The following is a 20,111-nucleotide window of genomic DNA, read 5'->3' on the forward strand; positions in this document are numbered from 1 at the left end:
AACCTGTCTATTGCTCAGCCATTGTACGGTATATCATTATGCTGAAGGGCATCTTTGTACTTCGTTTTGTTGTCTTTCAGCAACATTTTAAAAAGTTGATGCTACAATCTTGAAATACAGCAAATATAGTTGATTGTTGTGGTGACCATATTCATCATTTCTTTCATCTTGCCAGATGTCACAAACAACACAGTTTGATGAATTATGTAGTACAGCAAATTAACAGCAGGATGCTCTTTTGCTAAAAAGCGAGGCAAAGCCTTTCTCCTTACCAACTATTAAAGGACTGACATCAGTAACTGGGAGTTCCAAAGATTTCTCTTTAAAAAAACCTTTCACTGCTGGAAATACCCTCGACTTTTGCACGAACCTTCCTTGCAAACTTCACTTCACTGACAGTTGGGCCATATCTGTATTATCTGTCAGCTCATCAACTGTGATGGATATGTGATCAGCTGACTTCAGTTCTGATACAACAGCTGAAAAAGAGTCATCATACAGAATTTAGAGTCAGACTTGGGTAAATGTTTCACTCGGTTAACAATTTCATCTTTATTTTTATCTTCAGCAAAGAGTTTCTCGAGCATGCCCGAAGTGCAATGTATTACCAGTTCAGCATCCAGAAATGTCTTACCCTTTTTAGCTAACTTCCCAAGTAACACAGAATGAAGCTGTTGTTGCCTTCTCCTTTGTAGTTGTCACTGCTGTCAGAATTGTCGTGGAGCTTAATTAGGAGCATTTCAGGGAGGAAGATCTGTCTTGTCTGGCTGGGCTTATCAGGCAGAAAAGCACTGTGGAAGCCGGAATGCTGAGTTTCGTAGTGCTTGTCTGATGTTAGAAACCTTATTAACCGATACTACAGTTTGACAAATTAAACACAGTGAACTGGAGCTGGCATGGGATGGTAAAATAAAGACAAACTCGTCTGTCCATGGAGCACTGAAATGTCAGTTTTCACTGTACTGGATACCTTTATACCTTTGCTTCCAATTGTCATTGTTCCCGATGTCTTCTAATTATAAATACATAGTGGCAGCTTCTTATTGGCCGATTACCCATTTAGATGTTGTTGCTGTCAGTCATTATTAGGCCCACAGGCTGGACTTGGAGTATTAGCGGTACAGACCATTAATGGGGATGTGTTGGAAATCCACTCTCCAGTTCCACTTCCACAAACTGCTACTGTACTGACAGCATGAAACAAAACAAGCAAACCTCATTACACTCCCAGCCATAAACTCAACAGCCCACTAAATTAAACAGACGTTTACACTGGTCACAGTATTAATACATTAATCAAAACAAAAGTTCTGTTTACAAAATGCAAAGATCAGAAGCTAATCTGGTAAACATGTATTTAAAAAAGATTTTTAGGTATACTGCACAAATAAATAAGTAAATAATTAGTACTAAATCATATAAAAACACTTTATTGAAACAATGTAAATGTTACAATGACCTTTTTTTAAACTCAATTAAATAAACAGTATTATGAGACCACTGTATTGTGAAGAATGCAAACTTATGAGAAATCAGAGAAATCGTGCATGTGAAAAACAGCTGACAGTCGCTTGATGAACTTTTCCAATCTGTGTTCACTCACATACACAAGGTTCCTCTGTTACAAGCAGGCCTTTTGCAAATAACAGCTTAGCAATTGAAATCTAAAAAAAAAAAAGAAGAAAAAAAATCTTACAAATTAAGAGATTATTAATTCCTCTTTAATTACACCTGTTTCACTACAGTCCCTTGGCATTTGGGGTCAAAATGTGGAATTGCTGCATAACTTTTTTAGATGCATATTGTAAGGAGTCCAGATGTTTATTTACTGAAGTTAATGAAACTAGATAAATGGACATTAAAGGAACATGCATTTTATTTTCTCCAGCAACCAATCCACTGCAGTCACACATGTAGAATATGCATTACTGTGTCCCAGTGCATCAGTGTTAAGTGACAGGCCAGCAATCAAAGTGGAGCACACTGACTGAGACTAGTCTGACAAACTTTTGAAGAAATTGAAGATACTGCATTGGTGTTGAATTAAAGCAAACACAACAATTCAGAACCAGACACTTTCCTGTTTCAAGTGCCAAATAACAAATGATTGCAAAATATTTTGTGCACAGGATGACAGACACAAAAAAACATAAAAAACAAAGATGCAATTGAGGATTTTGGAATAAGCCAGTTGAATGTCAGACCTAAACCCCTATATATACAGTATGGTGGGTGCTATATATAGGTAGTGCAGTACTCTATTAAGTTTTATTGGAACTACTTTATCCAAATAAAGGGTTGCAAGATTTTTATTTCAAGGGCAACCCCCCGACCCAACCAATTACATAAGGATGTGCAAGATTTTTTAAAATAAAATTTTAGTGTGTTATGAAGCAAATAATAACTGAGTAACTGTATGGTTTCTCACCCTGCTACACTCATCACAAAGGCAAGAATTACAACTAGAGTTAGGTCCATAAATATTTGGACAGAGACAACTTTTTTCTAATTTTGGTTCTGTACATTACCACAATGAATTTTAAATGAAACAACTCAGATGCAGTTGAAATGCAGACTTTCAGCTTTAATTCAGTGCGGTGAACAAAACGATTGCATAAAAATGTGAGGCAACTAAAGCATTTTTTTTTTTTTTTTTTTAACACAATCCCTTCTTCTCAGGGGCTCAAAAGTAATTAGACAATTGACTCAAAGGCTATTTCATGGGCAGGTGTGGGCAAGTCCGTCATTATGTCATTATCAATTAAGCAGATAAAAGGCCTGGAGTTGATTTGAGGTGTGGTGCTTGCATGTGAAAGATTTTGGTGTGAACAGACAACATGCGGTCAAAGGAGCTCTCCATGCAGGTGAAAGAAGCCATCCTTAAGCTGTGAAAACAGAAAAAACACATCCGAGAAATTGCTACAATATTACGAGTGGCAAAAGCAACAGTTTGGTACATCCTGAGAAAGAAAGCAAGCACTGGTGAACTCAGCAACGCAAAAAGACCTGGACGTCCATGGAAGACAACAGTGGTAGATGATCAGAGAATCATTTCCATGGTGAAGAGAAACCCCTTCACAACAGCCAACCAAGTGAACAACACTCTCCAGGGGGTAGGCATATCGATATCCAAGTCTACCATAAAGAGAAGACTGCATGAAAGTAAATACAGAGGGTGCACTGCAAGGTGCAAGCCACTCATAAGCCTCAAGAATAGAAAGGCTAGATTGGACTTTGCTAAAGAACACCTAAAAAAGCCAGCACAGTTCTGGAAAAACATTCTTTGGACAGATGAAACCAAAATCAACCTCTACCAAAATGATGGCAAGAAAAAAGTATGGAGAAGGCGTAGAACAGGTCATTATCCAAAGCATACCACATCATCTGTAAAACACGGTGGAGGCAGTGTGATGGCTTGGGTGTGCATGGCTGCCAGCGGCACTGGGACACTAGTGTTTATTGATGATATGACACAGGACAGAAGCAGCTGAATGAATTCTGAGGTGTTCAGAGACATACTGTCTGCTCAAATCCAGCTAAATTCAGTCAAATTGATTGGGCGGCGTTTCATGATACAGATGGACAATGACCCAAAGCAACGCAGGAGTTTATTAAAGCAAAGAAGTGGAAAATTCTTGAATGGCCAAGTCAGTCACCTGATCTTAACCCAATTGAGCATGCATTTCACTTGTTGAAGACTAAACTTCAGACAGAAAGGCCCACAAACAAACAGCAACTGAAAGCCGCTGCAGTAAAGGCCTGGCAGAGCATTAAAAACGAGGAAACTCAGCATCTGGTGATGTCCATGAGTACAACACTTCAGGCTGTCATTGCCAGCAAAGGGTTTTCAACCAAATATTAGAGATGAACATTTTATTTCCAGTTATTTAATTTGTCCAATTACTTTTGAGTCCCTGAAATGAAGGGATTGTGCTAAAAAAATGCTTTAGTTGCCTCACATTTTTATGAAATCGTTTTGTTCACCCCACTGAATTAAAGCTGAAAGTCTGCACTTCAACTGCATCGGAGTTGTTTCATTTAAAATTCATTGTGGTAATGTACAGAACCAAAATTAGAAAAAAGTTCTCTGTCCAAATATTTATGGACCTAACTGTACACTATTCTCGAGTCCAGGGTAAAACTAGCTTTGGACCTTCAAAAAGCCATAGACATCCAAAGGAAAGGTCTAAAAAGAAAAAAATCTGAATAAACTACCCTAATTCAGGGCATTCATAAGAAATGTAATGATTTACTCCATGAGGAAGAAGTAAATATAAGAACTGTTGATCAAATATCTAAAATATTGAAATGATAAAAATATTACATTTGCTTCAATTTAATTATTTAAAAGTCTAATATTCTTGATTGTAATAAAAAAATTGTCATTTTGATCCTTTGATAAAAGGACGATAAGATGGCTAGATCCCTAGTAAACAATCAAAAATAACATATTTGCAATCACTGACCTTACAATAGTCTAAAACAATACCCTGTATGCTTATGTTTGAATTTTGTCATTTTTAATCTTCTTGGAGTTGGCTCTTTGAAGGCTAGGACCACCAGCAATGAATAAAATATCAAAAATATTACATTTATGATCATCAACCTTAAAATAACATAAAATGACACTCCACAAGCCTATATTACCAACAGCAATTTGGTTTGTGAATAGCAGTAACCTGTATCCCATTATGAGGTTAAGCTCTGCAGTCGTTTGATGTGGCAGGCACAACTTAAGTCCTTCCGATTAGGTTTGCTGATGACACCTATTATTGGTTTACTCTATCATAAGAGTGTAATCTCTTGCACAAAATAATGCCCAATAATGACATAAAAACGACAGGTTTTCAGGTCTAAAAGAACAAAAATAGGGGGATTTCCAGAAAGCCTGATGTCTTGCATAACTAGACATAAAAAACAAATTGAACAGTATATCATATGTGGGAGTTTTCTTGTACCAAGTGAGAGGCAAGACGTGCCAGACAAACAAAAAACTGAAGTGATTTGGACGCTTTTATAAGTAATATTATGGACACAATAAAGGACTCTTATAAAGAGATACTTAAAAATGACCACAGTCCTTGCAGATGAAGCAGTCGGAGAGAAAAGAATCTCAGAATTAAATAGGTGTGTTACATATATGCTTATTCATAAGAAAACTGCAAGTAAGTTAAACTTGCAAAGTAAAAATGTTTAAAATGTAACACTCTGAAGACCTAATCGCAGCAAAAGGAGAAAACATCTTTGGGGGGGCTGGGTGGGGGGGAGGAGAAGGAGAAGAAGAAGAAGAAATGACATGTGTAGAAGGTTATAAAATTCAGGCCAATATTGGTGATTCTTGCTCTTAAATCAAAGGTTCTAAATCATAATGCTTGTGCACAAATAAAATGCCAAAAGCAGCCTTGATGTGAAGAAGTGATTAATTAGTACAGTATATGCAGCAATTGCTGCTGGGAAATTGCAATTGTTAATTCATCTTTACATCACTATATATAATTTCCACTCCAGTCACATGTCAGGTTCATCTTGTACATTATGAATGTCCAACATTACACATGTAGAAAAAATGGCTTGCTGACTTTTAACATTCATTTTGTATCTCAGACCAGTAAAACAAGAAATTTAAAGTGATACCTTCTCAACAAGTTTTTCACATGGAAGACTATCCACAGTAACAAAGCTGGGGTAAGAATTTATCAAAAATTCAATGCTGTCACAATGCTGTAAAACAAAATAGACATTTTGTGTTAGTTGTTAACATTGTTTTCAAGCCTAAGAGAGAAACAGAGTTTACATTTAATAGTAACATTTTCTTTACTCGCAAAATATCTGAAAAAAAATCATATTGCCTTAATTGTGTTAGCCAGGTAGGACTAGATCTGGCCACTGTGTGACAACATTATATCAGATATGCCTAAATCAGCATTTCTCAGATCTGACCATATAGAGAATTAAATGTGGAAACACCATATGCGAAGGTTTACTGAAAAGGGTCAAAGGCATTTTGATCTTTTCCTCCTTTTCTCCTACTTCATATTACACTGTGTACAGAGGCCTAGTGGTTAGTACTACTGTCTAAGTTCTCCATGTTAAAGACTAAAGCGATCAATCAATTCCCTTAACCTGAGAGGAGGACATTCTGCTTATTCCAGGGATGCCTTTGCTTCTCTTCTCAGCACTTCTTACAAAACTGCTTTTCAAGTATTGAAAACTAAACAGCAGACAGTACTCGAAATGTGTGGGAAAAGTAAAAATGCAGCAACTATAAACGATAGATGGTGTCATTTCAAATACATTCTGATCCAGGCTCAAAATAAGTTGCTAAATCTAACAAACACAACAACTAAAAAATCTTAAAGAGCTGGACAGACAAGGGCATTATTTCACTTTTTGAAAAAAGTTATTTTTGCCCTGCACAAAGTAGATGTCAAACGATATGCCAAACTTTTAGTGTGTTAATATAAAATCTGTTAAGGGGTTATAAAGTGAATTTTAAAGAATTCACCCTAAGTGTATGTAAACTTCTGACTCCAACTGTACTAGTAAGACTGCATCTGGAGTATTGTGTGCAGTTCTGGTCACCACAGTACAAGAAACACAGCAACATTTGAAGCTGTGCAAGAGAGCAAACAAGTGCATCCCAGGACTTAGGACATGTCCTACTCCAACAGACTCAAAAAATTAAACCTATTTAGTCTTGAGCAGGAGAGACTAGATGGGGACCTAATCCAAGTATTTAAATTCCTCAAGGGCATTGATAAAGTCGATCCTGCAACATTCTTTCAGCTGAACAGTGAATCATGTATTCGAGAGCATCAGTGGAAACTAAGGAGAAGCGCTTTTAAGACTGAAGCCAGGAAGTACTTCTTTACACAAAGAGTTGTGGGACTCTGGAACTACTGAGGCATGTAGATGAAACAGAAACCCTGATGGTGTTTAAGACGATTGTGGATGAGATATTGGGACAGTTTAGCAATTAGCTCTACAAATAAGACTGATGGACTGAATGGTCTCCTCTTGTATGTCAGATTTCTTGTATTCTTATTTGGTTTCATTCATGTGCTATAGCACTTTGCCATAATGTTTCTTGATTTCTATTCAGTAGTTAATCTTACATTTTATTCATCACATAATTTGCTATTGAACAATACCAAGGATGATAATTTTAAATCAATGTACTCCCCTTAACCCCACGTGCCTGTCTTTGGCATCCTATGCATGTCTGATTAAACTTGGGCTTTGCTGCTGGTAAAAAATTAAACACTTCTTTAACAGAAAAAACACTATTCTATCCAAAAGCAACTCACTTATTTCTTAGTATAATTACAGCTGATAAAGGAAGTTAGCAAAATTAATTCAGTGTTCCTAGTAATTTTTTAATCATTCAGAGGAACTTACAATATTTTCCAGACATGGTAATCAGCATTTTGCAGGAAACAGGAAAACAAAATTACCAAGTTAAGAGGATTTTTGAGATAAGCCAGTAATTAAATCAATAAGGTTTAATTTTATACATCTCTCACTGGAGTCTGAAGGTTCTTTGCCCAGGGTTACAAGTACAACTCAAATCAAAAATATAAAATGATTTTTTCTTAACCAAAGATAACTTATTTTCATTTACATATGTAGTGGTTTACATATTCATCCTTTGAATTTGTTATAGATCAAATACCACCGATTCTGTAAACACTGCACCTTTGTCCACAAATTATTTTATTTGTCCATGAGTTACTTATGAAACATAATGCGATTAACACATTATGGCTAAATGACTTTATTCCAAATGGTGCTCTCTCTCTTCTGGCTGTAGGAAGAGTTTAGCAGCATAGACCTATTCTGGGGGGGAAATGTGGTAGTAGCATAACAATGCTGTGCCAGTGTCCAGTGGCTTACACACATGACACATTGTACAAACTGCCAAACAAATTATTGAAAGCCTTCAATCATAACAACAACTGTGAACTAATAATAAGCTCATTTCATTAGTTTCCTATTGAGCATTTCAGCAAAGTTTATGTCTTTAGATGCTACGGTTATATTACCTGACTCTTTTCACATATGGGCAGGAGATTTCTGCACATCTGACTAGTTGGATATTGATCATAGTACATTGAAGTTTGAAAGAAAATAATGAACAATGTGCACTGCTTACAGCACCTCTCTAAAAGGGTTCAACCTTCACTTTAATGGATGGCCATTTGCCAAAGTACAAGCATGCACAATTTTCTGCCAGGCTGGACTATGGCTGTAATAACACCAGATAATCTTATTAGAATCTAACAAAGTTTGCAAGCAGCCATTCAATGATGGAATGAGATGAGGTCAAAATAGGGTTTACAGTTAATGTTATATTTATATATAATTCCTAGGCCAGTTCTGTTTACAAGCAGTTCTACGGATAAAACATGGGGCTTTCAGCAATTTCACCGATTCAAGTCCTCAAGCCATGCATCCAGATCACTAATTCAGATCCAGCATAAAAATTAAGTACTTATGAGTCTTCAATTCTGATGCTGAAAAAAAGGTACTCGATTGCAATTGCATAGTGGAGAATGCTGGAATTCCTAACTATGCAAACCTAAAAGTGCAAATTTTCCAAATGTTTGATTTTTTATTTTCAAAAGAAATTGATTGAACTTGCTGATGAATTTGTTTCCTCAATATTGCATGCTAGCACTAGCAACATGTTATCAGCAGTCAGAAATATTAATGAGGAACTTCTTCAATTTTGTGTTAAATTGTACAAAGGTGATGTAGAATATTTAGTTAGCGATTTTTCATCCAATGTTGGTCATAGACCTGAACTGCATATAAAAAGCACAGTTGATGTAAACAATTGTTTATTACCCAACATTTAGTTTTGCTCCTGTTTCATAGTTACTATGTAAAAACACCTTTGAAATTACTGTCTGATATCCTTTCAAAATCGATTCAAAATGAAACAGCAACAATCTTACAGAGTATAACTCAGCCCTGTTTAGTTTCTATAGTGGGAGTTAGATTTAGTTTCAGGATAAACGGGTCTGGAAAATAATTTACAATATGGGATAAGCAGGTACACCACCCTTTAAACAAAGCATCGAAAAGTATGAAATGCAAATTACCACCTGAATGGAAGGTTACTGCGCATTACATAGCACAGCAATTAAGACTGGTGCCTCACAACATCTAGATATACTTATGATTTTGTTCAATTATTATTTTTTAATGTCTCCCCTTTTTACCATTTATTGGAATGGAAGAGACATTTAAAAACCTTGTACAGGCCGAGTATCTCCAATCTGAAATTCCTGGGACCAGAAGCATATCCAATTTCAGATATTTTGGATTTTGGAATATTTGCATATACATAATTAGATAACTTGGTGACAAAATTGATCAAGTACGGAAATGAAACCAAACCAGCCAAATGACAAGTTATGCATACAATAATTCATGTCACCGACCCATTGCTATAATGTGCATTGATATGACAAACACATTAAACCTCAAAAGTGATGTATATGATGTACAGACAGTATTTTAGTTTCCTTTTAAGGGGCCGAATGCTGCATATTTGCACTGAAGAATGTTTTTAGTTTTTCGTCAGTTTGTATCAGCTACCTACTAGCAGCGTTCGATACCTTATGGTGTACACCCCACTTTACTTCCACCCCAAGATTGTCTATCTTGTGCTATCTCCTCAAAGTCCTCTAAACTGCAAAAAAAAAAAAAAAAATACCTATAAGAAACAGTATAGCTTGATTGTAACTAAAATGTTTTATTTAATCCTTTTCTTCTTTGACTAAAATACATTTAGGTTATATATAAAGATTAAGGTTGATCCAAAAAACATAAGTAATGCTTGTTTACACTTATACTATATATTTGTGAAAAAATTATGTCTGTACCAGCTATAACCATTACAAATCAGAACTGGAATCAATTATAATTTGAAGCTCACTGATATTATGAGAACCTTAATTAACCAGAACAAAATATTTTTTAGCAGCCAGCTTGCAAATATTTCTGTAAGCTCTACATTATTCTCACCTCAGAATTCACTTCAAATGACTTTGGCTCCTCTTTGTGGTAGACTCTGGAATTGTCCAATGAATAATACAGGGCAATATTTTCTCCTTCACTGAAGAGTCTGTTGGGGGTGGGGGGGACGAAAAATAACACTGACAAATGCTCTTAATAGAAATCATGGTTACAAGGGGTGAGAATCTATCTCAACAGCCCTGATGATATCAGTTCATGCAGCGCCTGAACACTCATGCTCGCTTACACACACACACACGCACACACATGTATTATCATACTCATGCAAGGATCAATTTGGAATGATCCATTAACCTTACATGCACATCGTTAGGGAAAACCTGAAGTAACCCAAGCATATGTGGGTAAATTCCACATGGATAACAGAAGGAAGCAATGTTAAACATTGTCGCAAATTAGACAAAAAATGCAAATTATAAAACAAACACATCAGTCTTTGCTGTCAAACATTTCTTAAAGTCCAATTACATATTGAGTATTAACAATGTACAGTACATTACTGACATATTTATAAGCAAGTAAATCTGTGCATTAAATGTTATAAATAATTGCTATACTTTTAAAACTATTTTCTGTTTATTTTCTTAAACAGCTGAATCTTAGCAGTATGGGTACTTTAATTTGGAACTTTCAGGAAGTCCGGATTTAGTATTAACTGCACTTCCACAGTAGTAATAGTGTATATTAGGCAGCACAGCTGGATCCCTAATAGTACCTGGATCCTGGTTCAATTCCTGAAATACATGAAAATTCTTCTGGTTGGTCTGGTTTTCTCCCACTGTCCAAAATATCTGGCAATGGTAGCACAACGTCCTAGTGTAAATGAGGGTAGGTGTGTGCCAGTGTGCCCTTTAATGGACATTTGTCTTAATATGGGATACAATTTCTTTTTCATGAGAATTACATAGAAAATCATCACAATCCTTACCAGGACAAAAGATGGGGGAAAAAGAGCAGATATCTATTCTCAAAAATCTCTGAAATATATTTTACCATAACATTCATAAAAGTGCCCATGTATTTTTTAAATATTTGAGCATTTTAACACAGCTTAAAATGCTTACTGAATTAGATAATCAGTCCTAAAAAGTGTATTTATTTATTTTTTTAAACTCTGTACTTGGAATACAATCGATTCATTTATACTTACACAAAATATTACACACTCCCTATACTTCACCATCTGTGGTAAACATGTTTCTGGATAGTTAGTACAGAGCAAGTCTCAGGCTAAAGCAACTTCGTAGTCATGAATAACCACAAAATTGTCTTTTCAACTGAATTTTAATTAATTTTTACCTAGCGACTTCCATTTTTCACTTATAAATGACACCCAGTTTTAATGTGGATGAATATGTGACAGCCATACTAACAGCAAGAAATAGCACTGCAAACTGCAGACTTTTGTCAACAGTCAGTAGTGGGGTTTATGCCATCATGACACCCTGTCTAACTCTATGAGATCAACAAAAACTATAGGATGTTTATACAGAAGGTCAACATACTGTACATAACTGATTTATTTTACATTTTTGTCTTTTAATATTTAAGGTTCAATAATATTGCTTCAGTTATTTTACCAAAATGTTTGAATGTGATAAATAAAGCATTACAGATTTTTGCCTATATTTCTATTAATTTATGGAAATTCAAGCTCCAAGTAACTTACAGAAGTTAGGTTACAAATACCAGAAGGAACAGAACTCTTCTCAACCCGAGGGCTGTCTGTATAACTTATTCTAGGGGTGGGCGGTATGACCAAAATTTTATATCACGGTATTTTTCTAAATTATCCCGGTTTCACGGTATTCAACGGTATTTTTTTTCCCCATGCATGAGTGGATGTTAACCACATTTTCCACTGCAATTACTGGCTAAGAATAACCTATTCCACTGTCAAGAGTATTGTACATTGTACAAAAAAACATTTTAATGTGCACATAAGTATTAATACAGTTTTGCATTGCCCCATAAAGTGATAGTTTTCATGGGGGTGGCACTAAAGAGAAGGAATCACATTGCATGACAGACGCAGTCAAAATAAAGAACCTTTTAATTGAACAAATTTTGCAAAAGCTTAAACTATGATTTTGACAACATATTTTCAACCATCCAAAGAGGCATTTAGACTTAGTAAAATATCCAGAAGTGCTTGTCAAAAATTGTATTGCACCGAATATGTCTTAGAAAAGGAATAAATAGTAAATATTTTTTGTAAACCAACTACACTTTCTGTTAATGTTAACAATCTCTGTCCACTGACACGTTAAAGTGACTTTTTAAACAACTTTATCATCATTAAACTGCATAATATTTAAACTAATAAATAATAACAATAAAATAAATAATAGTATTATTACTGATAGTTGCACTATTACTTCAAGACTTCAAGCCCAGGTGCATTACACAGTATTCACCAAATTAAAATAAAATAAAACAAGTGCAATTTGGTGATGACATCTTTACCAACTGAACCATCATTTAGGCAAACTGCATTAATATGGACCTTGCTTCAAGCTAAGCTATACTGGGAAGAAAAAAACAAACTATATGTCGAGAACAAAGTCAACATTTCCACTTTATTCTCGCCGTTTATGTTGAGATTAAAGTCAACATTTCCACTTTATTCTCATAGTTTACTTCATAATTAAAGTAGAATGTCGTAAACTAAACTTCTTCCTAAAATCAATGTTTAATAAATTACTTAATTTGCCCCGTCATAAATTAATGCAGCACATTAAATGCTTTGTGTTACGTTCCCCGACCCAGTGGTTAATCACTACGCTTCTTAAACTGACTTCCTCCGCACTAAGAGAAGACAGCGATCACCATACAGAATCCATTCACTTCATGATATTCCTGCTTTCTGAAAATTTAGAATGCTAAGATAAATACTTGATATCATTTTCATGATGAAATGCATTAAAGCAGGTATTACACATGCACGGTAGTGAGGCGGTAGTGCTGCTCCCTCGCAGTAAGGGGTCTCCAGGTGTATGTTCAGTGTAGAGAACTTTATGGCAGGTGTGACAAGGCTCCAAAAAACTAGATGTATGAATAGCTATCGCACAGGTTTAACTTAAATATTGTGTAAATGTTGGGTTTGTGATCTGCTGGTTGGAGACACGAACACAGAATTCAATGCATGTTCTTCTGAGCGGGCTATCTTTATTGCATGCATGCTGTTTCTATCTGACATACCAAAACCCCAGTTCCTATCCTTCCCTTTTCTTTCACCACATAACCAATCACCACACGATAAACGTCTTTGTGAAATTAAAACTAGTTATAAACTTAGCCCACGGAGTGTTCAGAACTTTAAAAATATCTTCGTTATACATGTTTAATTATGCCATCCATTCAGAGTTGCGCCCATCTCTGAACGAGTCGCCAGCACATCGCAGGATGAATACAAGCAAAACATACACTAGCAGGGTCAATATAGCACAACAAAACCCCATATCCTACATGACTTTGAAAGGAAACTGAAGCACGCTGAGTAAACCCACCAGAAAAACATGCAAATGCAAGGCAGGCACGCCGCCGTGCCCCCATATCATTAATGCATGCTTTAATGCATTTCACCATGAAAATTATACTAAGTATTTATCTTAGCATTCTAAATGTTCAGAGAGCAGGAAGATCATGAAGTGAATGTATTCTGTGCGGCGATCGCTGCCAGCGCCTCCTCTTAGTGCAAGAAGAAGTCAGTTTAAGAATCACTTAACACAAAGCATTTAATGTGCTATATAACTTATGACTGGGTTTGAGAAAATCTAGTAAATTAAATATTCATTTTACGATGAAGTTTAGTTTATGATGTTCTACTTTAATGACAAATTACGAGAACAAAGTCAACATGTCGACTTTAATCTTGACATAAACGGCGAGAATAAAGTAGAAATGTCGAGAATAAAGTCAACATGTCGTCACACTATTACACAGTACCCAGGTACATTACACTGCATTGAAAACAAATAAAACAAGTACAACTTGGCTTGCAGTATTATCCAGTAGTATAGAAACAGTATTTACACATCTGACCTTTTAAAACTAAAGTATCTCCAGGCGACGGACGTGACTCCTTTTTTCGGCAAAAGTTCTTCTGTTCATCATGTTCAACTTTATCGTCGGCTTCAGTTTCAGAATGTTCTCTGTCCATTTTCACCGCACAATACCTATGCTACCGCTACCTATTTGGTGGTGTAGCAGTGAAAAAGAGCCCTAGTGCAACAAATCTGTGTTTAGCGGTGTAGCTGTGAAAAAGGTCCCCACTTGAACAGTTTCCCACTGCGCCACGTACCGAACGTCGTTTACGCAATTTAAACCGGTGTTGCGGTATAAGAAAAATCCATATCATAAAAAAAATAAAAAACGTTTTTCTGTATGAACCGGTATACCGCCCAGCACTAACTTATTCTCTAGACTAAAATGTCATATTGTTCATATATTAAAAGCAACACGTTATATTTCAGGAAAAAAGCTTTCTGAAAAAAAGGAAACAAAGCCTTTCATAGGTCAATCACAAGAAACACACGAACAGCCAGAGAGTTTTAAACCATAACCTAAGAATCCAGAAAGTAAGACTACAATAAAAAGCAAAACATTTAACAGTTCAAAAAATCTAGCTTTATTAATTAATTATTTTTGCATTGCAGGCATGTATTAGGACCAAGTCTAAAAGGACACATGAAAGACAAGAAAATGTGGTTCTTAATTTTGTTTGTTTCTTCTAGCAAGATCTGCAAGAAGTCATCTTCATTCATCAGGAATGTTGCTACTGCATACAAGTAATCTGATCTACATACATATTTATAAATGCCAAGTACAGAATGAACTTAATTCATACCTAATGTGAACCAGCTGTTTATTTTATTTGATGCAAATATTGTGCATTGTAATGTAGTGTGTTTCTATAAAAACAAATTGTTAAATCAAATGATTTCTTTAGTACCTTTAACAAAGTCAAGTTTTCTTACCTGGCTATACCTCGTCGCAGTAGTCTAATTTTAGTTTTTCCTTTAAAACGCAAAGCCAAATCTTTCACATGCCCATTTTCCCACCTTGTAGAGGCACCAAAAACACTAGTGGCTTTCTCCTCTGTAACTCAAGAAAGAAAAGATACAATGTTCTATTATATTATATACAATGACTCAATATCTCCTATGCCTGAAGAAGGGGCCTGAGTTGCCTCGAAAGCTTGCATATTGTAATCTTTTTAGTTAGCCAATAAAAGGTGTCATTTTGCTTGACTTTTCACTATTAACATAAGTAAGTAATTCTTGGATCAGATTTACCATTACTCTCCAGTTTATATGTGTCTATACAATGCAGACCACACACTTATATGGAGCTGCTGAACTTAAAAGGAACAAAACAAAAATCCTAAAACCCTTTTCAGTGCCACACCTGATGGAGCTGCCAAAATATTGGACCTATTTTTCATTTCAGCAAGAAAATAACCTTTAACCTGTTTTCTCAGTAAACATTTCGACACAAAACACACATACAGCTTACATGTAGATATTTGACTTATAAAATACATTTAATTCAGCTGCTGAATAAATTTTACATAATTAACAAATTCACTTATACTGATGTACAGACAGACATAGTTTCCTATACAGTGATCCCTCGCTATATCGTGCTTCGCCTTTTGCGGCTTCACTCCATCGTGGATTTTATATGTAAGCATTTTTAAATATATATCGCAGATTTTTTGCTGGTTCGCGGATTTCTGCAGACAATGGGTCTTTTAATTTCTGGTACATGCTTCCTCAGTTGGTTTGCCCAGTTGATTTCATACAAGGGACGCTATTGGCAGATGGCTGAGAAGCTACCCAGCTTACTTTTCTCAATCTCTTGCGCTGACTTTCTCTGATCCTGACGTAGGGGGATTGAGAAGGGGGGCTGTTCGCACACCTAGACGATACGGACGCTCGTCTAAAAATGCTGAAAGATTATCTTCACGTTGCTATCTTTTGTGCAGCTGCTTCCTGAAACGACATGCTGCACGGTGCTTCGCATACTTAAAAGCTCGAAGGGCACGTATTGATTTTTGATTGAAAAACAAACTCTCTCTCTCTCTCTCTGCTCCTGACGGAGGGGGTGTGAGCTGCCGCCTTCAACAGCTTTGTACCGGCGGTGCTTCGCATACTTAAAAGCCAAACAGCCCTATTGATTTGTTTGCTCTTCTCTATCTCTCTGACATCTGCTCCTGACACACACTCCTTTGAAGAGGAAGATATGTTTGCATTCTTTTAATTGTGAGACGGAACTGTCATCTCTGTCTTGTCATGGAGCACAGTTTAAACTTTTGAAAAAGAGACAAATGTTTGTTTGCAGTGTTTGAATAACGTTCCTGTCTCTCTACAACCTCCTGTGTTTCTGCGCAAATCTGTGACCCAAGCATGACAATATAAAAATAACCATATAAACATATGGTTTCTACTTCGCGGATGGCTCTGGAACGCAACCCCCACGATGGAGGAGGGATTACTGTAAATGATTTTAGCAGTGGCTGACATAGAGATGGATTGCTGGAACCTAGCAATATTTCAGTTCAAAAAACTACTACTGCAAATATTTTCCTTTTTAAATCACTCTGCTTTGTTTTTATCTACACAAAGTTTGAAAATGGTAATAGTCATTGCAAAAACAGTGACTGAGGTGACTAGGGTTAATATCATTTAAGATGGTCATTGTGAACAAAATCATTTTCTCACTTCAAGAAAACAGTGCCAAGTATTTGTAATTCAATGTATTAGTTTCAATTTTCTTTTGTTGTCGTAAAAATTCCACAGAAAAGCCGAAGGCATTTTTCTTAAAACTGAAAGCTCAAAACTTGATTCAAAGTTGATGTATTTGGTATGCTTTACAGTTTACCATGTCAAAATAACACATAATATGACTGGAGGAAAAAAGTGAATGTGAAAAATACCTAACATATCCTTTAAGTATGCTATATTAAAAATGGAACTGTCCATACAGGACGCTTTGAATAGCTGATTCTCACAAATGACTTTTTTGGAAAGCCCACCTAGCATGTCACCTATATGAAATATTTGCTGTGATTCAGGGATATAAATCTATCATGTATGTCACTTAAAAAGTACAAAAATTTATGAGTGTAGCAGGAACAGCTTTCGTTCACATGTAATCATGCCGCTGATTGAGCAAAGGTGAAAAACTTTTGCTCTAATTATAGTCATGATACCTTTCTAAGCTACACCTAAAATCATTTGTATATTTTGAAAAAGAATAATGGCTGAACACAAGTTTGTACAAAAAATGCTTCAAACTTCTTTCTCCAACCAACCACTATTTTAAAACCTCAGCATTTCACTGTTCAAATATGAGGACTCTAAAAATAAAAATATGAAAATCTTGCCACAGGTTAAGCAGAAGCAAAACATAATGCTCAAATCATATTGACAATACCTTTCTAAGCTGTATGTGAGAATCATTTGTACATTTATGAAAGATAAAATCTTTGTTCAGCAGATATCAACAAAACATCCTTCAATCAACAATTAATAAATTTACTACATTGTAAATCAATTCAAGCACTAATCAACAATATAATCAGTATGAAACTGAGAACATATGATTCTTCTGGGGACAGTTACAGAAACACAGATTAACACAAAACATTCAAAATGGATGAAATGCTTTATGAACAACTTGACTGAAGTTTATCTTCAGTGATTTTGCCATGAAGAATGGCAGGGGTCCATGCCAACTAAACAAAGCATCAAATAACTCAGAATCCCAACACAATGATGATAGAGATTGTGATACAATGAATAATCTAAATATGCATTGAGGGCAAAATCATTGTTTAGGGCATAAAATACCATTTTTATTAGTTACTACCTTCAGTAAGCACCGGAGGAAGACAATCATGAAGATAGTCTTTGGCTTTTTGATCTACAGCAGCATCCAGAGGACAAAAATTTGATAGCTTCCTGATTAGTCGTTGAACTTTGTCAATAAACATTTGTCTCCTTGGGTCAGCCTAAACAAAGAGAAAAAAAAAGAAATCATGTTAATATTTATCCATTTTTCAGAAGATGGTGTAGAGCCTGCCCAAAACCAAAGGGAACAAGGAAGTAATCAGACTTGGACAGTGAAGCAGGTTCCTGTTGACATAACTCACAAATAGGGTTATGATCTGGACACATTTTGGATAGATGTTTGCTATACATAGTTTTGAGCTGATTTAGATAAAAGGTCACACAGAGTGGTGGAGAGTGTATTTTATTCACAGCTGACCTCTATTCAAAATCTAACTGAATGTTTCTACCAATCCTTTTGAGAACTCTGGTATAGCCTAGAGATTCAACCTAGAGCTTTATCACAGTTAGAAAATATAAGTTCTACTATTGATAGTGAGGGACATTTGGAAAAATCGGTCAGGTTTCTTTTATAAAGGTTTCCAACTTGCAAGTAGAAAAAGAACGATGAAAGGTATTACCTTTGCTATGTACTACTTTATGGAATATGTTCAGTTTAGAGACCTCTGAATTAAATGTTATTAAAATGTAAACAATTTTATTTTTATAATTTTAATTTCAATTCATATACTTAAATTAATTTAAAAATATTGAAGTATATTGAAGTATATAATTGTCTTGCAAGAATACATTTGACATTAACATCTCAGCCATCAAGAGTCTACTGCATTCTAATGAACAGATCTAATTTCTGAAATATTTAGAGAACATTAACTCATTACATTTGGGAAGCAATACAAAGCATACAGAAACAACTTTGTGCAGGATTTCTTCATCTTGGACAACCAAGCATGTAAATGTTAATTTCTGTTTGAATATTTTATTGTCTCATAGCAATGAAAAAGGTTATTGTTGTGTCCAAATTTTCAAATGAATTGATTCATCTATACTGAAATGCCTAGAAAGGATATAAAGACTATGGAGATACAGTTGTTATTTTGATCCCTCTGTGTATTAACAGCTAACCACAGTTACCCTGACGTGTAAGGCTGATTCACAGGAAATAGTTTTATTTAAATTAATCTGGAACCCTAAATTTTTGTTGAATTCATCCATTACATTTAGGACTTATGGAAGTGAGGAGTACAAATATGTATGTGCGTCTCGGGAACTGCAGGTCTGACATTGTGGTCAGCAGCACATGAGCACCGCAGGGGACTGTACTTTATCCGGTCCTGTTCAGCCTATATACATCGGACTTCCAATACAACTCGGAGTCCCGCCACATGCAAAAGTTCGCTGACATCACTGCTATTGTGGGCTGCATCAGGAGTGGGCAGGAGGAGGAGTATAGGAACCTAATCAAGGACTTTGTTAAGTGGTGCAACTCAAACCACCTACAACCGAACACCAGCAAAACCAAGGAGCTGGTGAGGGATTTTAGGAGGACCAGGCCCCTCATGGACCCCGTCATCATCAGAGATGACTGTGTGCAGATGGTGCAGACCTATAAATACTTGGGAGTGCAGCTGGATGATAAATTGGACTGGACTGCCAATACTGATGCTCTGTGCAACAGAGGACAGAGTCGGCTATACTTCCTTAGAAGGCTGGCGTCCTTCAACATCTGCAATAAGATGCTGCAGATGTTCTATCAGACGGTTGTGGCGAGCGCCGTCTTCTACGCAGTGGTGTGCTGGGGAGGCAGCTAAAGAAGAGGGACACCTCATGCCTGGACAAACTGGTGAGGAAGGCAGGCTCTACTGTAGGCACGGAGCTGGACAGTTTGACATCCATGGTAGAGCGACGGACGCTGAGCAGGCTGCTGTCAATCATGGAGAATCCACTGCATCCACTAAACAGTTTCATCTCCAAACAGAGGAGCAGCTTCAGCGACAGACTGCTGTCACTGTCCTATTCCACTGACAGACTGAGGAGATCGTTCCTCCCCCACACTATGCGACTCTTCAGAACCCGGGGGGATAAACGTTAACATTATATAAAGTTATTGTCTGTTATACCTGCAATTTCATCACTTTTTAATATTGTTTTTTATCAGTATGCTGCTGCTGGAGTATGTGAATTTCCCCTTCGGATTAATAACGTATCTAT

At 36.1% G+C, this 20,111-nt stretch overlaps 2 protein-coding genes across 3 annotated transcripts in view; both read right to left on the reverse strand.

Annotated features, from left to right (window-relative positions):
- Positions 1-20,111, reverse strand: part of LOC127527298 (uncharacterized) — a 214,429-nt gene that overhangs the window by 54,633 nt on the left and 139,685 nt on the right. The window lies entirely within an intron of this gene.
- riox1 (ribosomal oxygenase 1) overlaps positions 1,444-20,111 on the reverse strand; it is an 81,236-nt gene continuing 62,568 nt past the window's right edge. Inside the window, exons 11-15 of the mRNA XM_028797258.2 lie at positions 17,920-18,061; positions 15,024-15,144; positions 10,033-10,132; positions 5,635-5,721; positions 1,444-1,664 (exon numbers count right to left, since the gene is read on the reverse strand). Of these exons, the coding sequence (XP_028653091.2) occupies positions 1,596-1,664; positions 5,635-5,721; positions 10,033-10,132; positions 15,024-15,144; positions 17,920-18,061 (519 nt within the window). The 3' untranslated portion in view covers positions 1,444-1,595. The remainder of the gene's footprint in view (positions 1,665-5,634; positions 5,722-10,032; positions 10,133-15,023; positions 15,145-17,919; positions 18,062-20,111) is intronic.

The sequence above is a fragment of the Erpetoichthys calabaricus genome, chromosome 3, assembly GCF_900747795.2.
Source record: "Erpetoichthys calabaricus chromosome 3, fErpCal1.3, whole genome shotgun sequence".
Taxonomy (NCBI): Eukaryota; Metazoa; Chordata; class Cladistia; order Polypteriformes; family Polypteridae; genus Erpetoichthys; species Erpetoichthys calabaricus.